Source organism: Brassica rapa, chromosome A03 (assembly GCF_000309985.2).
Source record: "Brassica rapa cultivar Chiifu-401-42 chromosome A03, CAAS_Brap_v3.01, whole genome shotgun sequence".
Lineage (NCBI taxonomy): Eukaryota > Viridiplantae > Streptophyta > Magnoliopsida > Brassicales > Brassicaceae > Brassica > Brassica rapa.
In genome coordinates, this window is record NC_024797.2 from 32,220,073 (window position 1) to 32,242,812 (window position 22,740).

The window sequence follows — 22,740 nt, forward strand, 5'->3', positions numbered from 1 at the left end:
TGAACGTGGATACTCATTCTTATGAATATATCACCGATTCTCCTAATAATTTGATCAACAAATAATAATCCAACATGGTATTAATATGTGTGTGTAACGTGGATACTCATTCTTATGAATATATCACCGATTCTCCTAATAATTTGATCAACTAATAATAATCCAACATGGTATTAATATGTGTGTGTATATGTCTGGACAACAGGAAGCGTCAACGATGACTCGGTCTAAATACATGATATATCTATTTTCTATGCAATTCAACAACAAATCCACATGGGGCGATAGAGAATAATATTCTAAAACAACAAATCCATGATTAACGAACGATATACGACCACTAATTAAAAAATAAATCTTCACTTTAAAACGACCAACAGAATCCGAATAATAAGAAAACTATTTAATCAAAGAAAATTCAAAAAGTAACAAGTTTCAACCAAACCCCATGTTTTAATTAAATATCATCATTAATCTCTCCTCTTGTCTTTTGAAAAAAAAATCCTTTGCATTCACTTCACCGTCTCTCTCTCTCTCGCCAAAAATGGAGGTTTGTGGATTGCTCTGTTCCTCTCTGTTGTCTCCGTAAACCCTAAAACATTTGTTTCTTGAAATGGCAGGGCTTTGATTTCTTCACCAAACGCTTCTTCCTTCTCATGATCACAGCCTTCTGTTTATCATCATCTTTTGTTCTCAGTCTCCAGGTTCTTTTCTTTCTCTCTGTGCCCTTCTCTTTGAAATCTTATAACATGATACCAAGAACTAGTATCAGAGAGGTTGACTTTGACTCTACGATTCACAGTTGGGTGAAACATGTAGTTCCAGCAGCCGATGCGACGCCGGTTTGAGTTGCCAGAGCTGTCCGACCAACGGTAATACCGGGTCTACTTGTTCCCGGATCCGACCTCTCAACCCGACTTCCAAGGTTTGATATCTCAACTTCTTTATTGTTCTTGTTCAGGTTTAGTATTTTTCTTGGGGGTGATGTTGAATGGAATGCATGTGGTTTTGATGATGAGTAGGTGAATGGTTTGCCGTTTAACAAGTACTCTTGGCTAACAACACACAATTCGTACTCAATCACGAGTGCAAAATCAACAATTGGCTCCTTTATCATTTCTCCAAGGAATCAAGAAGACTCCATCACCAATCAGCTTAAGGTCTCTCTCTTTCACTCTCATGCTTAGATTTTTTTTTGGACAAGTTCCGTAATAGAACTATTCTTTGCTAATTTAAGAATCTGACTTATTTTACAAGTTTTTGTTGCTTAGGTTTGAATAAAAGACAATGTAGCTTTATTAGTTGGTGGCTTTTGTAATGAAACTTTTTCTGATGAAAGATCAACTTTATGATACTTTTCCACCTATCTCCTATGTATTTTTCCCTTTTTCTAGATAGAGATGAGTTTACCCCAATGTATTAGTCTAAAATAGCATTTCTTAAGATATAGAATAAAAAATAAAGATTGTTGACAAAAAAAAAGATTGCTATTTTTTAGAAGAAGAAATAGAAATGGGTAGGACTAGCTTTAACTCTAAATTTTATTATAGAGGCAACAATAACAATGGGTTGGAGATGCTTTAAGCCAAATCAAAAAACAGATCACAACTCAAATAATTGACTTTTTGTTCTTTGTTGTTGCAGAATGGTGTGAGAGGGATTATGCTGGATGTATATGACTTTAGAAACGATATATGGTTGTGTCATTCAGCAGGAGGGACATGCTTTAACTTCACAGCCTTTGTAAGTGGTATTTGAAAGAGATCAATGACTTTCTTTAATGATTAAGTTAGGCTTTAACGTGTATTAACGTTGCAGCAACCAGCTGTGAATGCACTCAAAGAGATCAATGACTTTCTTGAATCAAACTTATCTGAGATTGTTACCATCATCCTCGAAGATTATGTTACATCTTCACGAGGTTTGACTAAGGTATATACTACATTTGACACATAATGTTTTTATAGTTTGTAATATATATAATGCCGAGAGTCAATCATGTTCTTTCGTGTGATCAAGGTGTTCAAAGCATCTGGACTGAGTAAGTTCCTGTTTCCGGTTTCGAGAATGCCTAAAGACGGTAAGGACTGGCCTACGGTAGATGATATGGTGAAGCAAAACCAAAGGCTTGTGGTTTTCACTTCCAAGAAGGGTAAAGAAGCTTCTGAAGGTTTTGCTTACCAGTGGGATTACATGGTTGAAAATCAATGTGAGTTTCTTGAGAATGAAACATGAAATCTTGATTTGTAACCAGCTTAACAAGATTTTATGTTTATGTAGATGGTAATGATGGAATGAATGATGGATCATGCACGAACCGAAATGAGTCTCCTCCATTGGATACAAAGTCTCGTTCCTTGGTTCTACAAAACTACTTTATAACCAATCCGAATGCAACGCAAGCGTGCGCGGATAATTCATCGCCGTTGATCAAAATGATGACAACTTGTCATGAAGCAGCTGGTAAAAGGTGGCCTAACTTCATAGCGGTTGATTTTTACCAGGTGCTTCTTTGATATTCTACAAGCTTTGTTCGTTTAAAGAATGTCTTAGTGCTAATTGATGTTTTAATGGCAGAGGAGTGATGGTGGAGGAGCTGCAGAAGCTGTAGATGCAGCAAACGGTCGTCTAACATGTGGTTGTGACAGTTTAAGCCTTTGCAAGGTATAGTTTACATTACCATACAATGATATTCTTCTTCCTTTAGATTAGTCTTTTTGGTTACATAATACTGAGATAATTATGATGAATGTGTTATGTATATATATATATACAACAGACAAATGCAGCTTTTGGAACATGTGATGCTCCTCCTCCTAAGGCAGCTCCAAAGCCAGCACCAGGAGGAGAGTCTACACGAAATCCTAGCGATCTTCCGGCTGGTAGTGCTGTTCATACAGGAACAGGATTGTCATCTCTTGTTATGATCTCTGTGGCTACTCTCTTGTTGTGGTGGTAGTTTTGTCATTGAGCTAAAAAAAAATTAATATGACACAAAATTTATTTAATTTTCCCACATGTAATGAAATTTTTATTTTGTGACGTGAAACAAACTGAGGAATGTTGATGACTAGAAATCTTTTGATATAATGTGGTCTTGTAAAAAGAGTGTATGGACTCATTAAGTCATGGGTACATGTATAACTCTGCTTTAACCCACATGGTACAAAACAATGGGATAAACATGAAAATTCTCCAATAACATTTAAGAAGCTCTTGCAACACGTTGTGGTACCATATAAGCTCTTTCGATCCATTGAATGGATGACACGACAACAAAGTAATGTAGTCATGATAAGTTTTTCGTTTGGTGATTTTGTTTGTTGTGTGTGTAAAAGATTGAATCTTTTTCGTTTTTACTTTTAGCTCAGGATTGTTGAAGTTTTTGTGCTTACTTGGCTTATCTAGATTGAATGTGACACTAGTACAGATTCAGTGGCAAGTGAGGCTACACGTGATCAAAATGTGAATACCAACAGCTTTCATACAAATAAGTATGATGATTTAGCAGCAACTAACGACGACCATCCCAACATTTATAAAGATAATATTGTTAAAAAGCAACAAGACGGTTGGTATTTTGGGATTGTGATCAATAGAGAAGGTGATGATGAAGACCATGTCAATAGTGTCAATAGTGACAATGGGATGAGGAGGCAGGAAAAGAGGGCTGCTGATGTGCTATCTAAACATGCTATAGATAGTCAACAAGATGTATATTTCTCGATACCACCTATTTGGTTGGTAAACTATTTGTATTGGCTTTTCACAGTTTTAGTAAAAATATTTGTTGTTCAGAAAAAAAAATCAACTAACCGTTTGATCGGTGATGACTGGGCATTTTGCATGATACGAAGTGAATTGATGCCAAATCCACCAAGTTTCTAGTTTTTACGGCTACTTGATGATAATTTTTTGTATCTAAAAACATATAAAAATATATCTAAAATTCTATACGTTATAGGATTTTTTTGTACAAATAAATAAAACTTACATATCTATGGATTATCAAAAAAAAAAAAACTTACATATCTATGTAATTGTTATAGTGATGCAAATTAATTTATTTAGTATCAGAAGTCTTGTTGATGTAAATAAACATAAAACAACATCAATTTTATTAGCACACAAGCATTATTAATAAAGTAACTAGGTAGAGAAACTTAACACACGGAATTAAAAAGCATAAACTAGACGCACTTAATTATCCGAGGATAAGAAACACATCGACATCGATCTTCTTTATTCTTCATCATCATTCATCAACATCACAATCATTAGTAGCGTCACTAATTATCTCCAACACTAGCATGCAAATCCATAGCGCGCTTTAGGAACACAAAGGCTTGAACCGCTAAAGCCATTATATCTTTCTCATTAGGTGAACTGCAAGACCTGACAAGATTCATTTCATACCCCAAATACAGCATTGAAAGATCCTCATAGGTATGTGTGACGGGGAAGCCATCATCCTCAACGTCCAAGATCCTCCCGTCGCTGAGTGGTAATTTTAATTCCTCAAGAATGCGCCTCTGGTGATCGGTATGCCAACCAACAAGCTTAGAGATGCTTCCTTCTTCTATTGCCAAGATCTCAGGAGAGAGCCTATCTGCGCCCTTGCTCAAGTTGTAAACCAGACAGTCGTCTCGGGCTGCCAAGGCCATGAGCTTTGAACTTCCAATGGTCACGTAAATCCCGATGAAATCGTCGTGTATTCTCATCGTCGCTGGAGATCTAAGCCATTCGTTTAAAACAGAAGCTCGGTTAGTGTACGTGACATGGAGACTCTGATTGCCGTCGATGGAGACTTGGTACATCGTCTTGTCTTGCATGTCTTCTGTTCTGTTGATTTGCGGAAAGGTTGAAGAAAGCACCTATATATATATATATATATATATGGAAAACAAAATTTTTTCAAAAAGTTTAAGAGATAGAGAAAAAGCGAGATATATATAAATCCAAAACTAAAAGTAGCACAAAATAGTAATTAACGTGAAAGATGAACCCACCCGAGGAAGTGATTCATTAAGAGGAGGAGCATAACGACACGTCTCACCCATCATTAGGCAGATACTAGCCTCCATTACAGTTTCACTGATCTGTTGCATTCTGGCCGAAGGACTGGTATCCGTCCAATCAGCGCTCGGCTCATGGACCGGAGCCCCATAAACCATAACGCTAAAGAACCCAAGTCCCTCATTGGGTTGAGGAGGGGGAATAGCTCGGATGTCCGTCAGTCTTCCAAGAGAGAGTCTTCGATTCCTCCACCTTAGCTGCTCGTTATAACCGTCCGTACGCCAACCGTAGCAGGTGCAGACATCCCTGAGGAACAACATCGAGTCTCGAGACAGGCCATAACTGAACCGTTGTTGAAAGACGATACATCGTTGCCTTGTGCAGACGGTAAGAAAACTATAACCGTAACGGTCTTGTCCGTGTACAGCAACACCAACAGGGAAAAACCTGTCGCACTCCTCTACTTTATACTGAGCTATCCATTCTTCAAAAACACCAGGCTCTCCCGTGACGGTGACACGGTACGAGATCGTCGGCGTAATGCTGACTTGGTACACCTTCGAATTTCTAGGCACGCCATCGACCACAACATCGATCGTAGGAACGAGAAAAGCAGCCATGGCTCAAGAAATTTAAAGTTATGTGGAAAGAGGATAGTGAAACAAATATGGGAGTGAAGAAAATATGAGAGCCAAGGGTTCTTTATATAGCGGAAAAAGTACCTAACAGCACCAACAAATGGTCAAATTAGATATTGTTGTTATATCCACCTAATTAAGCATAATACGTACCTACTAAGAGTTGTGAAGCTTCTTCTACGTCCACACCAATTTGTATGATTAATTGTTTGTTACATATTGTTTCTTTTTTTGAGTGTGTATGTTAAATTTATTAACTAAAGAACCTTTTTACAATGACTGTAACTTATGTTTGAGAGGTTGAAGATATATAATCTGTAAATAGCTTTTCTAGGTTATGGCTCTTTTCTATTGATGAATTTCATATCTCATCAATGGTTCTTTTTATATAGCGCAAACAAACATGCAGCTACAATAATTTTCTTGTTTTTCATACCTAACAGTACCAGCAAATGGTCAAGACATTTTTGTATTATACATATATTTATTCTTATATTGGATATTGTTTTTGCAGGATTATGGCAATTTTAAGCTGTTATATCTCCCTAATTAAGCATGCTAATACGTACCAACTAAGAGTTGTGAAGCTTCTTCCACGTTCACACCTAATTGTTTCTACGTTATATATGGCTCTTTTTATTGATGAATTTGAGATCTCATCGAGAGTCGAGAAGAGTACGTACATAGATAACATGAGAGTGAATGGTTCTTTTTGTATAGGCGTAAAAACTGCTACACTAATGTACTTTAGTTTTCGAACCTTAAGCATTAACCGCTGGAGCTCTTCATGAGTTTCTTACAAAATAAACTATTACTGGTTTAATTTTTTGCTCATCTAAAATCAGCAAGTCATAATGATGATGATACATACTATCATTTAAGTCTCTCAAAAAAGATTTGAGGTTTTCAGACTAAAAATGTCTCGTGACCTTTTTTTGAATAGAAAAATGTCTCGTGACTTTTGTTTTTTTTTTAAATATAAAACTGTCTCCTGACTTTTTTTTTTCGTATTTCTCATTTATTTTTTTTTTTTCATTATTTTATAGAGGAAAGACTCTTTCAGAGACTGTACACTAATCATGCCATTATTGTTTTAATTTGTTGCTTATTTAAAATCAGCAAGTCATAATAATGATGACACCTATCATTTAAGTCTCTCAAAAAAAAAGAAGTTGGGCTTTTTCAGACGAAAAATGTCTGGTGGCTCTCACTTCCCTTTTTTGTATTCTCTTCTATTTTTCTTCTTTGTTTTCCTAATAGTTTATTTTGTAAAAAAAATCATGAAGAAGTAAATGTGCAGAGTGAGATTGATACTTAATTACTGACCCGATATAGATGAACCCATCGACGGGTATAATAATGAGTTATTCTTGGGTTCACCCCCTAGGATGAACCTATAGGTTCACCAACCAATAAGATTTAGTTATTTCAAATCTGATATATTTTAAAAAAAGAAACAAAATATTGTTAAATTATATTACGTTTTTAAAATTAAAAAAGTATAAATAAATAAAAATAATAGTAGTTAAAAAAAAAAAGTTTTCAAAAAAAATGAATACCATAAACAAAACACTAAACTCTAAATCTAAACCCTAAACCCTTTGATAAATTTTAAATTTTTGAATTTAAAAAAAATATTTTTAACACAATCAACAAAACACTAAACCCTAAATCCTAATCCTAAACCCTAAACCCTTGGGTAAACACTAAACCCTTGGGTAGGCCTGGGCATTTTACCCGGATCCGAAGACCCGACCCGAAACCGACCCGAAAAAACCCGGTTCGGGTAGTAGCCGACCCGATCAAATTACCCTATCGGGTCTTGTTGCAGAGGACCCGCGGGTCTTGGACCCGACCCGACCCAAACCCGAAACCCGATGGGTACCCGAATTAATAATGTAAATTAAATAAAATGCATCAAGGAGAATCGAAGACGGGTTATTTGTCTAGAGAACATAGGGCTCAACCACTAGGAGACAACGAATTGTTGTTGTATCTCGCATAGTTTAGTATATATACACATTTTAATATAATAAAAACACAAATTTTGAATAAAATTTTGAATATTTTCGGATATATAAATATTTTTAGATAATTTTTTGTATTTTTAGGTCTTTTTTAGATCGAACCCGAACCGAATCCGACCCGAAACCGAACCGAATCCGAACCGATAAATTCTAATTACCCGAATGGGTCTAACTATCTAAGACCCGACCCGACCCGGATCCGGCACGACCCGGACCGACCCGGAACCGAAAATTTAAAATTACCCTATCGGGTCCTAAACTCTTAGACCCGAAAGACCCGGACCCGAAAAGACCCGATCCGAATCCGACCCGGCGACCCGAATGCCCAGACCTACTCTTGGGTAAACCCTAAACCCTTGAATAAATCCGGAACTCTTGGATCAAATCTTAAACTGTAAGATTTATGATTTATTCAAGAGTTTACGGTTTACCTAAAGGTTTATGATTTAGGGTTTAATATTTGTTGGTAGCGTTAAAAATACTTTTGAAAAAAAAATTCTTCTTTTTTGCGATTAAAAAATCTTCTTTTTGTGATTAATATTATTTTTATTTTAAAAATATAATATAATTCGATAATATTTTGTTTCCTTTTTTAAAAGATACTGAATCTAAAATAACATAATACTATTGGTTGGTGAACCTAAGAATAAGTCTATAATAATGCCCTAAAAGTTAGTTATCTTTTGGGAAAATTGATATTTCTAATATCAATAACTAATGAAATACTATTTTTATAGAAGAAGAAGAATATATGTAAACCCACATAGATTGTACAAAAATCCTAAAGCAACAAAGAAGTCATAAGCTGAAATTGGTATTTGTGACCAGCCTTAACAAGATTTTATATGTATGTAGATGGTAATGATGGTAATGATGGAATGAGTGATGGATCATGTTCGAATAGAAATGAGTCTCCTCCACTAGATACAAAGTCTCGTTCATTGGTTCTACAAAACTACTTTATAACCAATCCGAATGCAACGCAAGCATGCGCGGAAATTCATCACCGTTGATCAAAATGATGACAACTTGTCATGAAGCAGCTGGTAAAAGGTGGCCTATCTTTGTTCCTATCTTTGTGCTGATTGAATGTTTAATGACTACAGAGAAGTGATGGTGGAGGGGCTGCAGAAGCTGTAGATGCAGCAAACGGTCGTCTAACATGTGGTTGTGACAGTTTAAGTCTTTGCAAGGTATAGTTACATTACGATACAAGACATTCTTCTTGTTACATAACATTGAGATAATGATGAATGTGTTATTTATATGTGTACAGTCAAACGCAACTTTTGGAACGTGTGATGCTCCTCCTCAAAAGGCGGCTCCAAAACCAGCAGCAGGAGGAGAGGCCGGCTCAACATTCTCGGGGGTTCTAGGGAAAAAAATTTTTTTTAACCCTTTAAAATTAATATGTAGAAAATGTTTAAAATATTTTTAAATTTTAATCAGTAATATTTTGTACATTTGTAATGAAAATAAAACTATATACATATCAATAATTTGGATAATTCTTCAAGAGAAGATGATGACAGGGAAATCAAGACCAAGCTTAACTGTGTCGATAAGGCTTTCACGACAAAGTTGGATAGCTGAAAGATAGTCACAAGTGACGTTGAGAGCCCGTTCTCACCTACGAGAAAAACCGTAGTAGACTCGATTGCATCTTCTGGTCCCGTACAGACCGCTACACAAGATGACAAAACGGTAAAGAAGCTGAAACTATACCTCGATAATGAAACCGAGAAAACATCTCCTTTCATGGAAAGAAGGAATGGTGGTAAAAGACACTTCTCACAAGAGAAGGATTGTGAAATCGAGTCCCAAACCGGTGCACCGTCCGGCGTCGTCTCAAAGGAGAGATATGGCAATATGCATTGAAAGGAGATTCCAGTGAACCCACCGGAAATCTCTATTAATTTAACCCAAACACCTAAGCCCATTGTAATATGAATCGCATCTTCTTTCTTGGATTTGGGCTTTATCAAGCTGAACTTTTGGCTGACAGGTTTGGTAGCTGATATCATGTGTATTTACATGGATTTAAGCTTTATTTTAGTTCTTTTATTGGTCATTTAGATGCATTTAGAGTTCAATTAGGTTACATTACATTTATCTCTATTAAGTGATGGAGATGCTATTCGGTGAGTTTAGAACTTTTGGAGATGGTTTAGAGACAAGAATGGTGATTTTGGTTCATAAGACGAGTTCCCAACCGTCCCAGCGGCCAAATGCAGCCAAACCGCTGGGAAAATTCCCACGCCCCTGCCCCATATGTACTTGTTGCAGCGGCCTGAAGACGTGTGTCGAAAACCAGCTGCAACACTTAGAAAAATCTGCACTTCTGGTTTTACCAACTTTTTACCCAAATTATCTTGAGTCAATCCATGCTTGTTGGATCGACCCAGCTCGTTTTTAGGCCACTATAAGTACTTTTTAGACCTAATTTTAGGAGATATCTTGTTTTCTATCTAATTAAAAACCACTTTTGGGTGAAAGATCTAATCTTGATCATAATTTCTTATCTTTGCTTGATTTTCTTTCTCTCTAATCATGTTTAACCTTGAATCATCCATGGTTTTGGGGTTATTCATGTCTATTAGTGAGTAGACTAATCTTGGATTCATGGGCTAGGGTGATTAAGGGTGATTAGAGAAGATCTAGAGTGTTTAGTGCTAGATCCACTTGTTTCCTTGCCTGTTGAGGGTTCTCAATGCTGTTTTAGTCTTGATCATACTAAAATAGATCTCTAGGCATTTCCTACCCACAAGGTGTATGATGAAATGCCTTAACCAACTCTTCAATGCTTTTAGCTTGCTTTACCTAAGAGATTAGTTGCTAAAGGAGTTAAGATTGCTATTAGACTTGTTCTCCATGTTTGCTTTAGTAACATTCAACCTAAGAGATTAGATGCTTGAGTTGTTTTACCAAAAGAACATTCATCTAGAGATAGAGCTTGTTTAGCTTAGTGTCTAGGCATAAGGAAAGTGTTTGATTGATAGCTTGCCACCCTTAGATTGAATCTACATCACCCAAGATCAAATGCCTAGCACCATGAGTCCTCTTGTTTTATATTGAGAAAGAAAGATCATTACTTTATTGCATTAGCTTATTAGTTATTAGTTCATACCATCTTTAAAACCGGATTGCACTTAGCTTAAGCATAAACTTGCATTCCCTTTGCTTTAGAATCACCTAGGATTGGTTCGACAATCTTTTATACTACGACATTTGATTAGGAGTCTTGAAAACTCCTAACATCAGTAGCTTCGATGGGCCAAGCCCAAACGTAATTGAAATCCAGCCCACTACCCACAAACTGCTCGGAGCAAGACGCGTAGGCTCTTGGCCATTCGACGGTGCCGTGGAAGAGGTCACCGGAGAATCTTTGTCGAAGAGGAACAGTATAGCCGTTTAGGAGGATCCACGCATAGGAGGAGAGCAGCACTTTAGGAGATGAGTAGAGTGAAGAACCACCGACAAAATTCGGATCTAATCTCATGGAGCTTTGAGATCTGGCGCCTGAACACTGGAGAGGAGCAAACCGTGGTGTGATAATAGGCTCAAGCCTTCCTGAAGATAGAAAGGAAGAGCTCTTCAGATGAAATCTCTGCTCCAAAGATATATGAAAGCACGGGACAAAGTTGATAACGTAACCTGTCCGACGGCAGCCAGAAGGAGGTTCATCGGGAACTGTCCCTGAGAACCAGAACATAGCAGTGGTGAGAGAACCCTCTCGACTCGTCGCTGGGGGAGAGGCCATCTGAGGAAGAGAGACCGCCAGAAGATCTGAGACGAAGAGTCCTCGGCTTCGTCGTTGAATCCGTAGGGGTCTTTCTCCTTCGATTGACCAACAGAAGCGATGTAGTGACAAACAAAACAGGATGCGAGACAGAGCCATGAAGATGAGAGCTAGCAGCACGCCGGAAATAGTACCCCGCGCCGACGAGAAACCGCTTCGCCGGCGCCGGATAAACTAGATCTTGGAGAGACCTCGAAGTTAGTGCCTAAGAGAGTTCGCCCTTCTGTATATTATGTATTCGTATTGTTTATGCTTTTAATGAAAGAGGATGTCACATTCCCTCATGTTATTGTAACCAAACAAGTTAAGTCTGAATGAAATTAAATTGTGTTAAAAAAAAACATATCAAATAATTTTAGATTCTTTTCAATTGTATTTATTATTTTTTATATATAAATATTAGATTTATAAAAAAAATTGGACCCCTTAACTATTATTATACGGGGGGACACGGGCTTGGACCCGGAACGGTCGCACCGCTTGTCCCCCCTTGTGAGCCGGCCCTGAGGAGAGTCTACACGAAATCTGAGTGATCTTCCGGCGGGTAATGCTGTTACTAGAGCAACTGCATTGTCATCTCTCGTTATGATCTCTGTGGCGACTCTCTTGTTGTGGTGGTAGTTTGTCATTGAGCTAATGTTTCTGTTGATATGGACACAAAATTATTTAATTTTCACCCACATGAAATGAATTTTATTTCTGTAACGTGAAACAAACTGAAGAATGTTGGTGTGACTAGAAGTCTTTTGATATTAATGTGGTCTTGTAAAAAGAGTGGGAATCAGTGTAAGAACTCATAAAGTGGCAAAGCTGTTGCCATGGTTATATGTATATTCACAATATTCACACACCCACCTAACCAGACAACACATATTGCAAGTGTAAGCAAAAACAAATTAGGTTCTAGCTAAGAGAGCTCTCTTGATACAAAACAGGTTTCACTCTCAGGGTGTTTGTTGCTCTTGATGCATAAGCTCTTTTCTATTCATTGACCGGTGATACCTCTGTTTCCGCGTAAGTTTACTTTTTTTTTTTCATTATTCATTCAATGACTCAATGGAGTCAACATTCTCCAACGCTTTCCTTTGTCGTCTCGTGCTAATACGTGTTAATATGAAGCACTTATTTTCCCAAAATGTTTATTTAAAATTAAGTATGTAAATGGTGATAAGGCTAATCACTCTTTTCGAATCTTAATCAGTTAATTTAAAATGAATCGACAAAAAGAAACTGAATAAATAAGTAAAATACCTACCCCTAAGCACTAATAGCACAACACCTACGGCCAGCTGACCATATAAACTATAATGTTTCTACCTGGTTAGACAATTTACAATATTACTACGGGGTGCGTGTGACGTGTCCCACGCTTAGGTGCTGTAGATCTGCCCCTGAGTATCTGGCCCTGAGCCTCATTATTAATTCTTCATCATCTCTAAAAGCTCAAGTAATCTCGATCCTCTCTTCATCATGCTAATGGATTCTTCTTTTCCCCTTATCAATGTTGTTGCTGCTGCAATAAACTTATTCACGCTTTTGGGTACAATATTTTTCTTGTTTTTCTACAGAAAGTCCAGATCCCATCAAGAAAACAAAACAGTGGCTTCTTCTTTATCTCTTTTGTCTCCTCCATCTTCTTTGCCTCAGAAGTGGAAACACCATGTCTTCCCAAGCTTCCATGGGGCAGATGTTCGCAAAGCCTTCCTCAGCCATGTTCTCAAGGAGTTCAGGAGAAAAGGAATCGACCCATTCATTGACAATGATATGGAGAGGAGTAAGTCTATCGGTTCTGAGCTAATAGAAGCTATCAGAGGGTCCAGAATTGCGCTTGTTTTGCTTTCGAAGAACTACGCTTCTTCCACATGGTGCTTGAACGAGCTGGTGGAGATCATCAAGTGCAGAGAAGAGTTGGATCATACAGTGATGGTCCTTTTCTATGAAGTGGATCCAGCTGATGTAAAGACGCAGACTGGAGATTTTGGGAAGGTCTTCAGAAAAACTTGTAAAGGAAAAACAAAGGAGGAGATTGGAAGATGGAAACATGCTTTGGCTGAAGTGGCCAAAATCACCGGTTACCATTCAAGAAACTGGTTAGTCATGTGTTTATTTTTCTAACACATCAACCTATGCATCTATATTTGTAGCTTTTACATAATAATTCCACCCTTTCATACTAATAGTCATCCTTGAAATTCATATTTTTAATAGTGTGTATGTAGAGAATAAGTGTGTTGATCTACAATACTATTTGGTACATAGTATGAGAACTAGGTTAAGAAGAGATCAAGACAATATTTGAATGTGCAATGTTTCATAAGTATTTCTAACTGAACTAGTATTGATCATCTCCCTTGTACAGGGATAAGGAAGCAGATATGATTGAAAAAATTGCCACTGATGTTTCAAACAAGTTGAATAATTCCACACCGTCAAGTGATTTCGAGGGATTAGTTGGGATGGATTCTCATGTGACAAAAATGGAACTATTGTTACGGCTAGATTCGGATGAGGTGAGAATAATTGGGATTTTGGGTCCCCCTGGGATTGGTAAGACCACCATTGCTAGGTTTCTTTTTAACCAACACTCGGGAAATTTCCAGCTTAGTGTCTTTATGAAGAATATCAAAACAAAGTATGCAATACCAGCTTGTTCCGATGACTATGCTGTTAAGTTATATCTGCATGAGCAGTTTATGTCGCAGTTATTCAATGAGAAGAGTTTCACGGTTTCACATTTGGGAACTGCCAGAGATCGGTTGAAAGACAAGAAAGTTCTTGTCGTGCTTGATGATGTGGATAAGTTAGTACAATTAGAAGCCATGGCGAGAGAAACTTGTTGGTTTGGTCCTCGGAGTCGAATTATCATCACAACACAAGATCAAAAACTTTTAAAAGCAAGTGGGATCAACCATGTATACAAGGTGGATTTTCCATCAAACGATGAGGCTCTTCAAATGTTTTGCATGTATGCTTTTGGCCAGAAGAACCCTAAAGATGGTTTCGTGAAGCTAGCTTGTGAAGTTACAAGACTTGTAGGTGAACTCCCATTGGGGCTAAGGGTTATGGGCTCCTATTTCCGGGGAATGTCCAAGCAAGAATGGAAAAGGGCACTGCCAAGGTTAATGACACGCCTTGACGGAGAAATTGAGAGCATTCTGATGATTAGTTATGATGCCTTAAGTGATGAAGATAAAAGTTTATTTCTTCATATAGCCTGCTTTTTCGATTGTGAATTAGTTGATATAGTGGAAGGCTGTCTTGCAAATAGTTTCTTGGACGTGACACAAGGGCTTCATGTCTTAGCTGAAAAATCGCTCCTATCTATGGATTCGGGAGTGATAGAGATGCATAAGTTGCTGGTCCAACTAGGAAGAGAAATTGTGCGAAAACAATCTGTTAGTAAGCCCGGGAAACGCCAGTTTTTGTATCATGCAAAAGATATTGGTGAAGTACTTAGTGATGATAAAGCTGAAAATTTTGACAATGGTGCAACTAGCAATGTTATAGGAATAGATCTCCCGTTCTGTGACGGCAGCGAGGAGGACATAGCATGCACAAGTGAAAGAGCCTTTGAAAGATTATCTAGTCTTCAGTTCTTAAGAATTTGTGGAGATGGCATCAATCCGCGTAGTCTGAACTCCATATCTCAAAAACTTCGATTACTAAGTTGGATTGAATTCCGGATGTCATGTTTTCCTTCTAGTTTTAATCCAAAGTTCCTTGTCCAACTAGACATGAGGTACAGCAAGCTTGAGAAACTGTGGGAGAAAACTCAAGTAAGTAATATTTGTATTTTATTTTAACTAGATATAACTGTTACCTGACTACAATGGGTTATTGTCATTGCAGCCGCTTAGCAATCTCAAGTGGATGGATTTGAGGTTTTCAGCAAACTTGAAAGAGCTTCCTGATCTCTCGACTGCCACTAATCTATGTGATTTGGATCTCAGGTATTGCTCAAGTCTTGTGAGACTTCCTTCTTCTATTGGGAATACAGTTAATCTTCAAAAACTGAACCTGGGTCATTGTTTGAGTCTGGTGGAACTTCCTTATACTATTGGGAAAGCAACTAATCTTAAGTATTTGGATATTCGTCATTGCTCAAATCTGGTGGAACTCCCTTCTACTATTGGAAATATAACTAATCTCGAAGAATTGAATCTTAGTTATTGCTCGAGTTTGGTGGAGCTTCCTTCCTCTATGGGAAATCTTCATAAATTGTCGAAATTGGACCTAAATAAATGCTCCAATTTAGAGGTGGTTCCAGCCAACATCAACGTGGCATCTCTCATAGAACCTAATCTCTCAGACTGCTCCTTGTTAAAAAGTGCAAGTGAAGTAGAGCCTTTATATCATGTACTTTCCAAGGGTTTTACTTATACTAAGGAATTGGCGAGACTTTTGTCTTCTGCGTAGAAGCTGGTATCACTTCCGCAGCTTCCGGATTTCGTAACAGAGATAGATGCAGAGAATTGTGAGTCCCTGGAGGGACTAGACTGCTCCTTTCACAATCCAGATATTTGTCTCAACTTCGTTAATTGCATCAAACTAAATCAAGAAGCCAGAGATCTCATCCATATACCCCGACTAATAAATATGCGGTCTTACCTGGTGGAGAAGTGCATGTGTGCTTCAGGTACCGATCTTCTGGGAGTTCCGTAACAGTGAAGTTGAATCAAAACCCTCTTGGTGGCATTTCAACGAAATTTAAGGCTGGCATCATATTTGCTGAGAACAAATATGCGTTTGATGGAGTTGGAGAAAGTGGCAATGTGTATTGTATCATCACGTCCAAGCAGAATGCTCCCTATGTTTGTCTATCAGGTACGAAACATTAAAACCTTTAGTCTCGAAGCATCTGTACACATTCGAGTTAGAAGTGTTGGAACATGTTTCTTGACAAATCACAAAGCTGACACTTTCGAGTTTTCCGGCGACTTTTCCGGCCAAACCAGTGGTTGTCTTCGCTGGATTAATATCTCATTATGTAGCTTGTTATGAGTACTATAATCTAGTATATTCATATGTCAAAAACAGATTAGAATTGAATGAGAAATGAAGTGATGAAGTTGGTAACTTAGTGTTATCAAAACCCTGCAAATTTGGCTAAGTGTCTAAATGATACAACGTCCCACATTGGGTAAACAAGCTGAGTTTGAGTGGTATATATAAGGCATCACACATAGCTTTAGTTAATTGGCTTGGGAGAAAGAAAGGATCCCTACGCGGGCCAGTTCGGCGTGGGTGGAGGGTATGAATAATTTTTGTTTAACTAAGTTAAGCTCAACGTTTTGCCATTTAATTCAGAAAAAAACGATATGCATTTTTATTTAAAACGACAATTAGTTTGTTTAGAAAATAAAAACGTCATGCATTTATCCTCTCGAATTTTAAACGAGATAAGAGAGTCTTGGTGAATAAGTTTTCGAAACTTAACTTTCTGTGATCTCCGCGAGATCTCCGTACACGTGCAGGAACTGTTGCGGGAAGTGGCTCTCGTTCGTCTCCTTAAATATCGCCTCACCTCTTCCTTCATTTCCAAACTTTTCTCGTATCAAAATCCATCAGCGAAAATCCCTTAGCGTAAATCATAAATACGAGAGTATTTCGTAGAATTTATCGTTCGATAGGGCGATCACGAGTGAGACGTGATTCGTCTGCTATGGTTGTATTCTGGGACTATATATTCGTACAGTCATGTCTCACTAACGGAGCGAATATTTTGAGTTAAGGAAAGAGATCATATCTCGACTCCATATCTCTTTGTGAATACGATTTCTTATCGTTCTTGTATTCGTCTTTTACATTCGTTTATTTTCTTAACATCGTTTTTATTCTTTCGTTTATGTCAGTCCGGTTTTCTGGTTTCTACAAGAAGCAGACAAAGTCATCTCCACCGAGCTTGTTTTTGATTTTATGCTTGTTAACTATATGTGGGAGATAAAAGAATGTGGGACTGTTGTTTAGACGCGTCAAAACTTGTTTTGTAATAATCTCTCATATTGATTCTCTGATAAATTTTGATTAATCTCCTCTCTTTAGGGTGGTACTTCTTTAGCAATTTTGTCCATTTTATTACTCTCCGAATCTTCTATACAACAATGAGGAATGCTAATCCACAGTAGTGAAAATTTGAGGCATTAACTTCATAAGTAACTTTCATCTTTTGGAAGAACACAGAAGCTTCCGACATCTTTCATGATAAGTAGGCCCAATGATATTGTAAGCCACAACTTTTGCCCGTGGAAAAGTGGTACCTCTGTTTCCCCGAAGCTTTCTTTCTTTGCTTCAACACTATGTGTTAGTTCTTTCATCCTCTCTAAAAAAGCGTCTGCTATCTTGATGATCATCTCTTCATCATACTAATAGATTTTTCTTCTTGTTTCCTTACCAATCTTGTTGCTGCTACAATTTTTTTCTACAGAAAAATCCAGATCCCATCAAGAAAACAAAACAATGGCTTCCCCGAAGGCTTTCTCAAGGATATTCAGGAGCATAGGAAAATCCAGTATGTATATATGGTTGATCCCACTTTGCTTTTTAAAAGTTTTTTTTGATCTTGTGTTGTGATGATAATCCGACTTCCATGACTAAATCAACAAGTTTCAACATGGTCACCATGACTCATGCTTGATGATGTCGATTAGAAATTTGTTGGTTTGGATCTTGGAAGTCGTATTATCATCACAACACTAGATCTAAAAAAATTTAGAAGCAAGAGAGATCAACCAAATACACATTGTGGATTTTCCTCAAGTGATAAGAAGACTCATCAAAACAAGAAGATTGTCTGTGTTTTATTCCGAGTAATGTTTTGGTGAATACAAGTTTTTTTATAGATAAAGTTGTAAAGAGTTGAGATCAAGAACTCATACAGTGAGTGGCTTTATGAGTGGCAAAGCCGATAGATATACTATGGTTATATCTTAAATTTTATAAGAAAAGACAGAAGCATACAAAACTATATTTTGTGAATTCTCAATGAAGTTCACCGACAGGAGCTTCGTTGAGCCAGAGGAAGTGGATGAAGTCATACAACTTGGCACTTACACTAACCTGTAAAAGTTTATGTAAAACAATTTAGTTTTTATTTTCTCTCTTAGAACTACAAAACAGGTTCTCACATGGTGTTTGTTTAATATATATAGATAGTACCTTATAAGGAGTAGGGTTTAATCTTCTCATATGATCAGGTCGCATGTTCTCAAGCTGTTTGATGCAACGGTTTTTTATCTCTTTCAATGGCTCTAGCTCTTCCCTAGCTTCATCTTCACAGACGCAAGATTAAAAAAAAACATAATCAGTAATAACCATTTAATCCTCTTGAGTATTAAGAACTGTGTTGTAACCTGCATTGCCACGCCAATAGCATTTCAGAAGCTCTTCCACACGTTGTGGCACCACATAAGCCCTCTTCGATTCATTGAATGGATGACGGCAAAGTAACCTCTCACCAACCTTGAAAATCCACAAAAGATTTAAAAGACTAATACAACACAATCTTTCAAGAAATCTATAAGGCCTTCGCTTTTACCTTAGGTGGTGGTTCGTTCTCTCCAGTCATAATATCAACTAGAGGGTAACCCTCTTTCCCAAACAATCTGTAAGTACGCTTTTTACATGGTATCGACACCTTAGTAACATCTTCAGAAAGTTTGATCCGAGGCTGATTATTGATCTCCACGAGTTTGAACACACAGCCTAACGCTGCTTGCGAATAGCAAGTCACTAAGTTGGTTCCAATCCCAAATGCATCTACTTCATGACCCTAAAGTCACATCTCCATCAAAGTGAGGCCTAATTGGTAAAAGATTTCACAAGGTGTTAAGGTGAGTGAGAGTTACCTGTTTGTTTAGAGCATCCACTGTCTCTTCGTTAAGATCATTACTAGCGGTAATGATCATCTTCCCGAAGTCAGGCACATTAAGCTCTCTCTCTATGCCACAAAAGAACTTTCTGGCTTCAGTAGAGAGGTAAGCTAAGTCGCCTGAATCCAATCTAATCCCTACTGCTTTGTATCTGCATAACATCCATCAAGTCATGAATCTTGAAAACAAAAAAAGACAGAGAGAGAGTAGTATCAATGTAAGTTTTCTCAACACACACCCCAGTTCATTAAGTGCTAAAGCAACAGCACAGAAGTTAGGGATTCCACTCTTCATCACATCGTAAGTATCTACAAGAGCAAGAAAGGCGCTGGGGAAAGCCAACGCGTAGGATGTGAAAGCTGCAAGCTCGCTTTTGTTTGTCTCGGAGAAGATCCCAGATAATGAAGATGAGTTCTATTTTCGTTCACACACCACAGGAAAGATTATAAAAAAAAGAAATGAATCAAACAGTACGCTTTTGATTTTCAGATAAGCAAAACCTGAATCTTGGCTAGGCAAGTTTGGACTAGACTGACGAAATCTTCACAAGTGGTTTTCCCATCAGAGCTTCGTAGCGCTTTGTCAACAATCTCATCAAGGCTCTGTAAAGGATAAACTCTTTTTTTTAACTCATGATTTCTGATGATTGAGGAGTCTTATAGAGAGTTGGCTTACCATGAATGAGCTGACAAAAGCATGTGAATGTGTACCACGGAGAGGTATTCCAAACAATCTCCCTGCCGCAACATTGCTGCCATAACAAGAATAGCAAGTAAACAAACATTGGTTCTACAAACAAAACAAAAGACAAACACTAGTAGTAAGACTAAGACATGCCTTGTTGCATCAAAGCCTCCAAGGTAGCAATACTTTGACGCGCTTATTGCACCATCAGGTCCCTAATAACAACATAAGAGATAGAGATTAAGCAACAACATATTTAAATATCGTTGTAGAGTAAAATTTTCATTACAAAATAAGTTTTGTTTTAGAATTTCAATGCAAAACTTATTAATTTTTATATGTTCTATGACTCTTTATATTATCCAGTTTATTTTTCTATTTGTTGAAATATGGTTAGGTGTATAGTTGATAATGTTTTTATTTAGAAAATATACAAAACTAAATGTTTCCTTAATCGGTGTGCACAAATCTAAAATCACTATGAGAGAGAGAGGAAACCTGAGCTCTCCGAGCACCAAACTCAAGCAGAAGCTTAGATTTGCCAGCAACAAAACGATGCCTGGCAGCGTTAGTAGCAACCAGAGACGCGTAGTTGATGAGATTCAGAAACGGAGTCTCCAACAATTGCACAACCTTAAAAGCCAACCAACCACCACAAATAAAATCAGAAACCTCATCACTCAAGATATAATCATCATGACAAAACTCACAGCAACAGGGCCTTCGATCCTGAGTAAAGGCACTTTAGGGAACACAACTGAACCTTCGGAAACAGCGTACACTTCAATGTCGGAACAGTCAAGCCCTCGAAGGTAATCACAGAAAGCTTCCTGCTTTCAAACCCCCAATGTAATAAAAACATCAAAAAAAAAGTTGTTTCTTATTTTTTTCTTTTGTTACCTCGCAGCCAGGCAAGGAGTCACGAACGAAATCAATCTCTTCGTCGGTCAAAGTGAAGTTAGCGAGGAACTTGATGCATTCCTCTAACCCAGCGAAGATAGTGTACTCTCCGCCAAATGGGTTCTTACGAAAATACAAATCAAACCTGAAGAATATGATAAAGTCTCAGACTTTGATTCAAAGGATTGAGATTTGAGATTGAGAGAGGGACTTACACGGATCGTTCGGATTGCTTGCCGGCTTTCCAGTAAGCATAAGCCATGGTGAATTGGTAGAGATCGTTGAGGAGAGGAGTCACCATCGGGTTCGTGGGTTTGTCCACGACCCGACCCGGTTTCTTCCCAAGGACGTTCATTTTAAACTCTGTGTTTGTTGAGGAGAATGAGTGAGTGGGCAACTACTTCTTATAGATTCTATGTAGAGCGTAAGAGTGACGACAACTTGTCCCCAGGGGTTGGCTTCAACTTCAACTCCAGTCCTCTTCAACCCCGAATCTAAAGTTAATTAAGCGATTATTTTTCAAACCTTTTATTTTTAAGATTCAAGTGGAAAATAAGTTTGGCAAAATGGGCTTTTAAATGGATAGGCCCATTTGTTGTGTATCCTAACATCCTTTTAATCTGTTTGATATAAAAGGCCCATTCTTCATGTAGGTCACTTTTGCTTATTATCTGATTCGGTCTAATCTTAATATTAATCTTTTGGGCTCGAATGTCAGCATGTACTTCTAATATGAATATTACTCTTCTCTTGGACTGATTAGAGCACAAAACAATAACAAGAAGCAAAAAAAAAGCTGAAACTTTCACTTTAATTCTCACCGTCCTGCAGTAATTGGTCTCAAGAACCCGATGGCGGGTTCTACAAATTCGTCTTCATTTATATCAAGTCATCTTGTAGCTTGATTCAATATTAAATCGTGTTTGGCTTTGGTTCTGGAATCGGACTAGGATCAGCGCATTTTGCTTTTTTATAGGAAAGTTGCATAGGTATCGCTTGTGTAAATGTGTAACACGACATGATCAACATCATCTTCCTGATTTGTATACTTCGTAGTTAGTGTTTTGATACTATACTCTATAACTCTTATGATTAAAAAACGCAACTTTTGAATTCATAAAAATGAGTTGAAGAATTATGAAAGAGTTTGAATATTGGAGAAAAGTAGGTACGAGTCACAATTTGTACCCTAATTTAGACGGTTCCCATGCTTGTCACGTCTATTTTAGATGGACCACGAGATTTTCTATTTCTGTGAAATTTATAAAAGTTGTCAAAATAAGCAAGAACTTGAATTAAAATGCCTTTACCCGAATTAGAAAGTCGTGAGAAACTTTACCACTTAATTGACACGAAAATGCGTCTTTGAGACATATTGGGATGTGAAAACACCTTCGATTCTTCAAGGGTTAAGACTTTTTTTAGCAAAAAAAAAGGGTTAAGACTTTGGTGGTGATATCAGCACTACAAAAAAACAGCGTAATTCTGACGGAAAATGAGATCCTCAGAATATTCCGACGAATTTCCGAGGAAATTCCGAAGAAACCCAAAATTTGGGTTTCTTCGGCATTTCCTCGGAATATACCGATGAAATACCAAGGAAATCATACTCCTCGGAAAACACCGACGAATATCCGAGGATATATTATAGCTGCTACAGAGCCATTGGGGGATTTTAAAAATTCTGAAGAAATTCCGAAACTTTTCCGACGATTCAGGGCTTTGCTTTTAGGGTTTCTGCTTCCTCGGAAAAGCCTCGGAATATTCCTAGGAACACTTGTTTTTCCTCGGAATTTCCTCGGTCGGAA

General features: G+C 37.6%; 4 protein-coding genes and 1 non-coding gene across 6 annotated transcripts; 2 read left to right on the forward strand and 3 right to left on the reverse strand.

The window, feature by feature from the left end:
• The first annotated feature begins 411 nt into the window (after window positions 1-411).
• LOC103862519 (PI-PLC X domain-containing protein At5g67130) lies at window positions 412-12,220 on the forward strand. Of its 2 annotated transcripts, XM_033287252.1 has the most exons (11): window positions 412-550; window positions 621-704; window positions 803-925; window positions 1,023-1,160; window positions 1,645-1,743; window positions 1,819-1,932; window positions 2,020-2,209; window positions 2,281-2,504; window positions 2,578-2,664; window positions 8,958-9,029; window positions 11,994-12,220. In XM_033287252.1, the coding sequence occupies exons 1-11, from the start codon at window positions 545-547 to the stop codon at window positions 12,099-12,101; spliced, it is 1,245 nt and encodes a 414-aa protein (XP_033143143.1). In that variant the 5' UTR covers window positions 412-544; the 3' UTR covers window positions 12,102-12,220. The 2 variants fall into 2 exon arrangements, with proteins under 2 accessions (XP_033143143.1, XP_009138476.1); XM_009140228.2 differs by lacking the exons at window positions 8,958-9,029; window positions 11,994-12,220 and adding an exon at window positions 2,780-3,090.
• LOC103862520 lies at window positions 4,096-5,716 on the reverse strand. Its single transcript, XM_009140229.3, has 2 exons — window positions 5,010-5,716; window positions 4,096-4,874 (listed from the first exon to the last, which is right to left on the reverse strand). Exons 1-2 carry the CDS (start codon window positions 5,634-5,636, stop codon window positions 4,290-4,292), a joined length of 1,212 nt encoding a protein of 403 aa, XP_009138477.1. The 5' UTR covers window positions 5,637-5,716; the 3' UTR covers window positions 4,096-4,289.
• Window positions 12,221-12,278: 58 nt separating the features above from the next.
• On the forward strand, window positions 12,279-18,664 carry LOC103862521 (disease resistance protein TAO1). The gene is made up of 3 exons (XM_033287251.1): window positions 12,279-13,570; window positions 13,840-15,256; window positions 15,330-18,664. Exons 1-3 carry the CDS (start codon window positions 12,951-12,953, stop codon window positions 15,894-15,896), a joined length of 2,604 nt encoding a protein of 867 aa, XP_033143142.1. The 5' UTR covers window positions 12,279-12,950; the 3' UTR covers window positions 15,897-18,664.
• MIR5719 (microRNA MIR5719) lies at window positions 18,004-18,207 on the reverse strand. Its single transcript, NR_120829.1, has one exon. It is a non-coding gene; the product is annotated as a microRNA MIR5719 (primary transcript).
• LOC103862522 (nicotinate phosphoribosyltransferase 1) lies at window positions 18,260-21,439 on the reverse strand. The gene is made up of 13 exons (XM_009140230.2): window positions 21,148-21,439; window positions 20,933-21,077; window positions 20,743-20,862; window positions 20,531-20,665; window positions 20,186-20,247; window positions 20,024-20,099; window positions 19,849-19,950; window positions 19,587-19,762; window positions 19,325-19,499; window positions 19,015-19,248; window positions 18,830-18,938; window positions 18,636-18,748; window positions 18,260-18,536 (listed from the first exon to the last, which is right to left on the reverse strand). The coding sequence occupies exons 1-13, from the start codon at window positions 21,285-21,287 to the stop codon at window positions 18,459-18,461; spliced, it is 1,665 nt and encodes a 554-aa protein (XP_009138478.1). The 5' UTR covers window positions 21,288-21,439; the 3' UTR covers window positions 18,260-18,458.
• Between the last annotated feature and the right edge of the window lie 1,301 nt (window positions 21,440-22,740).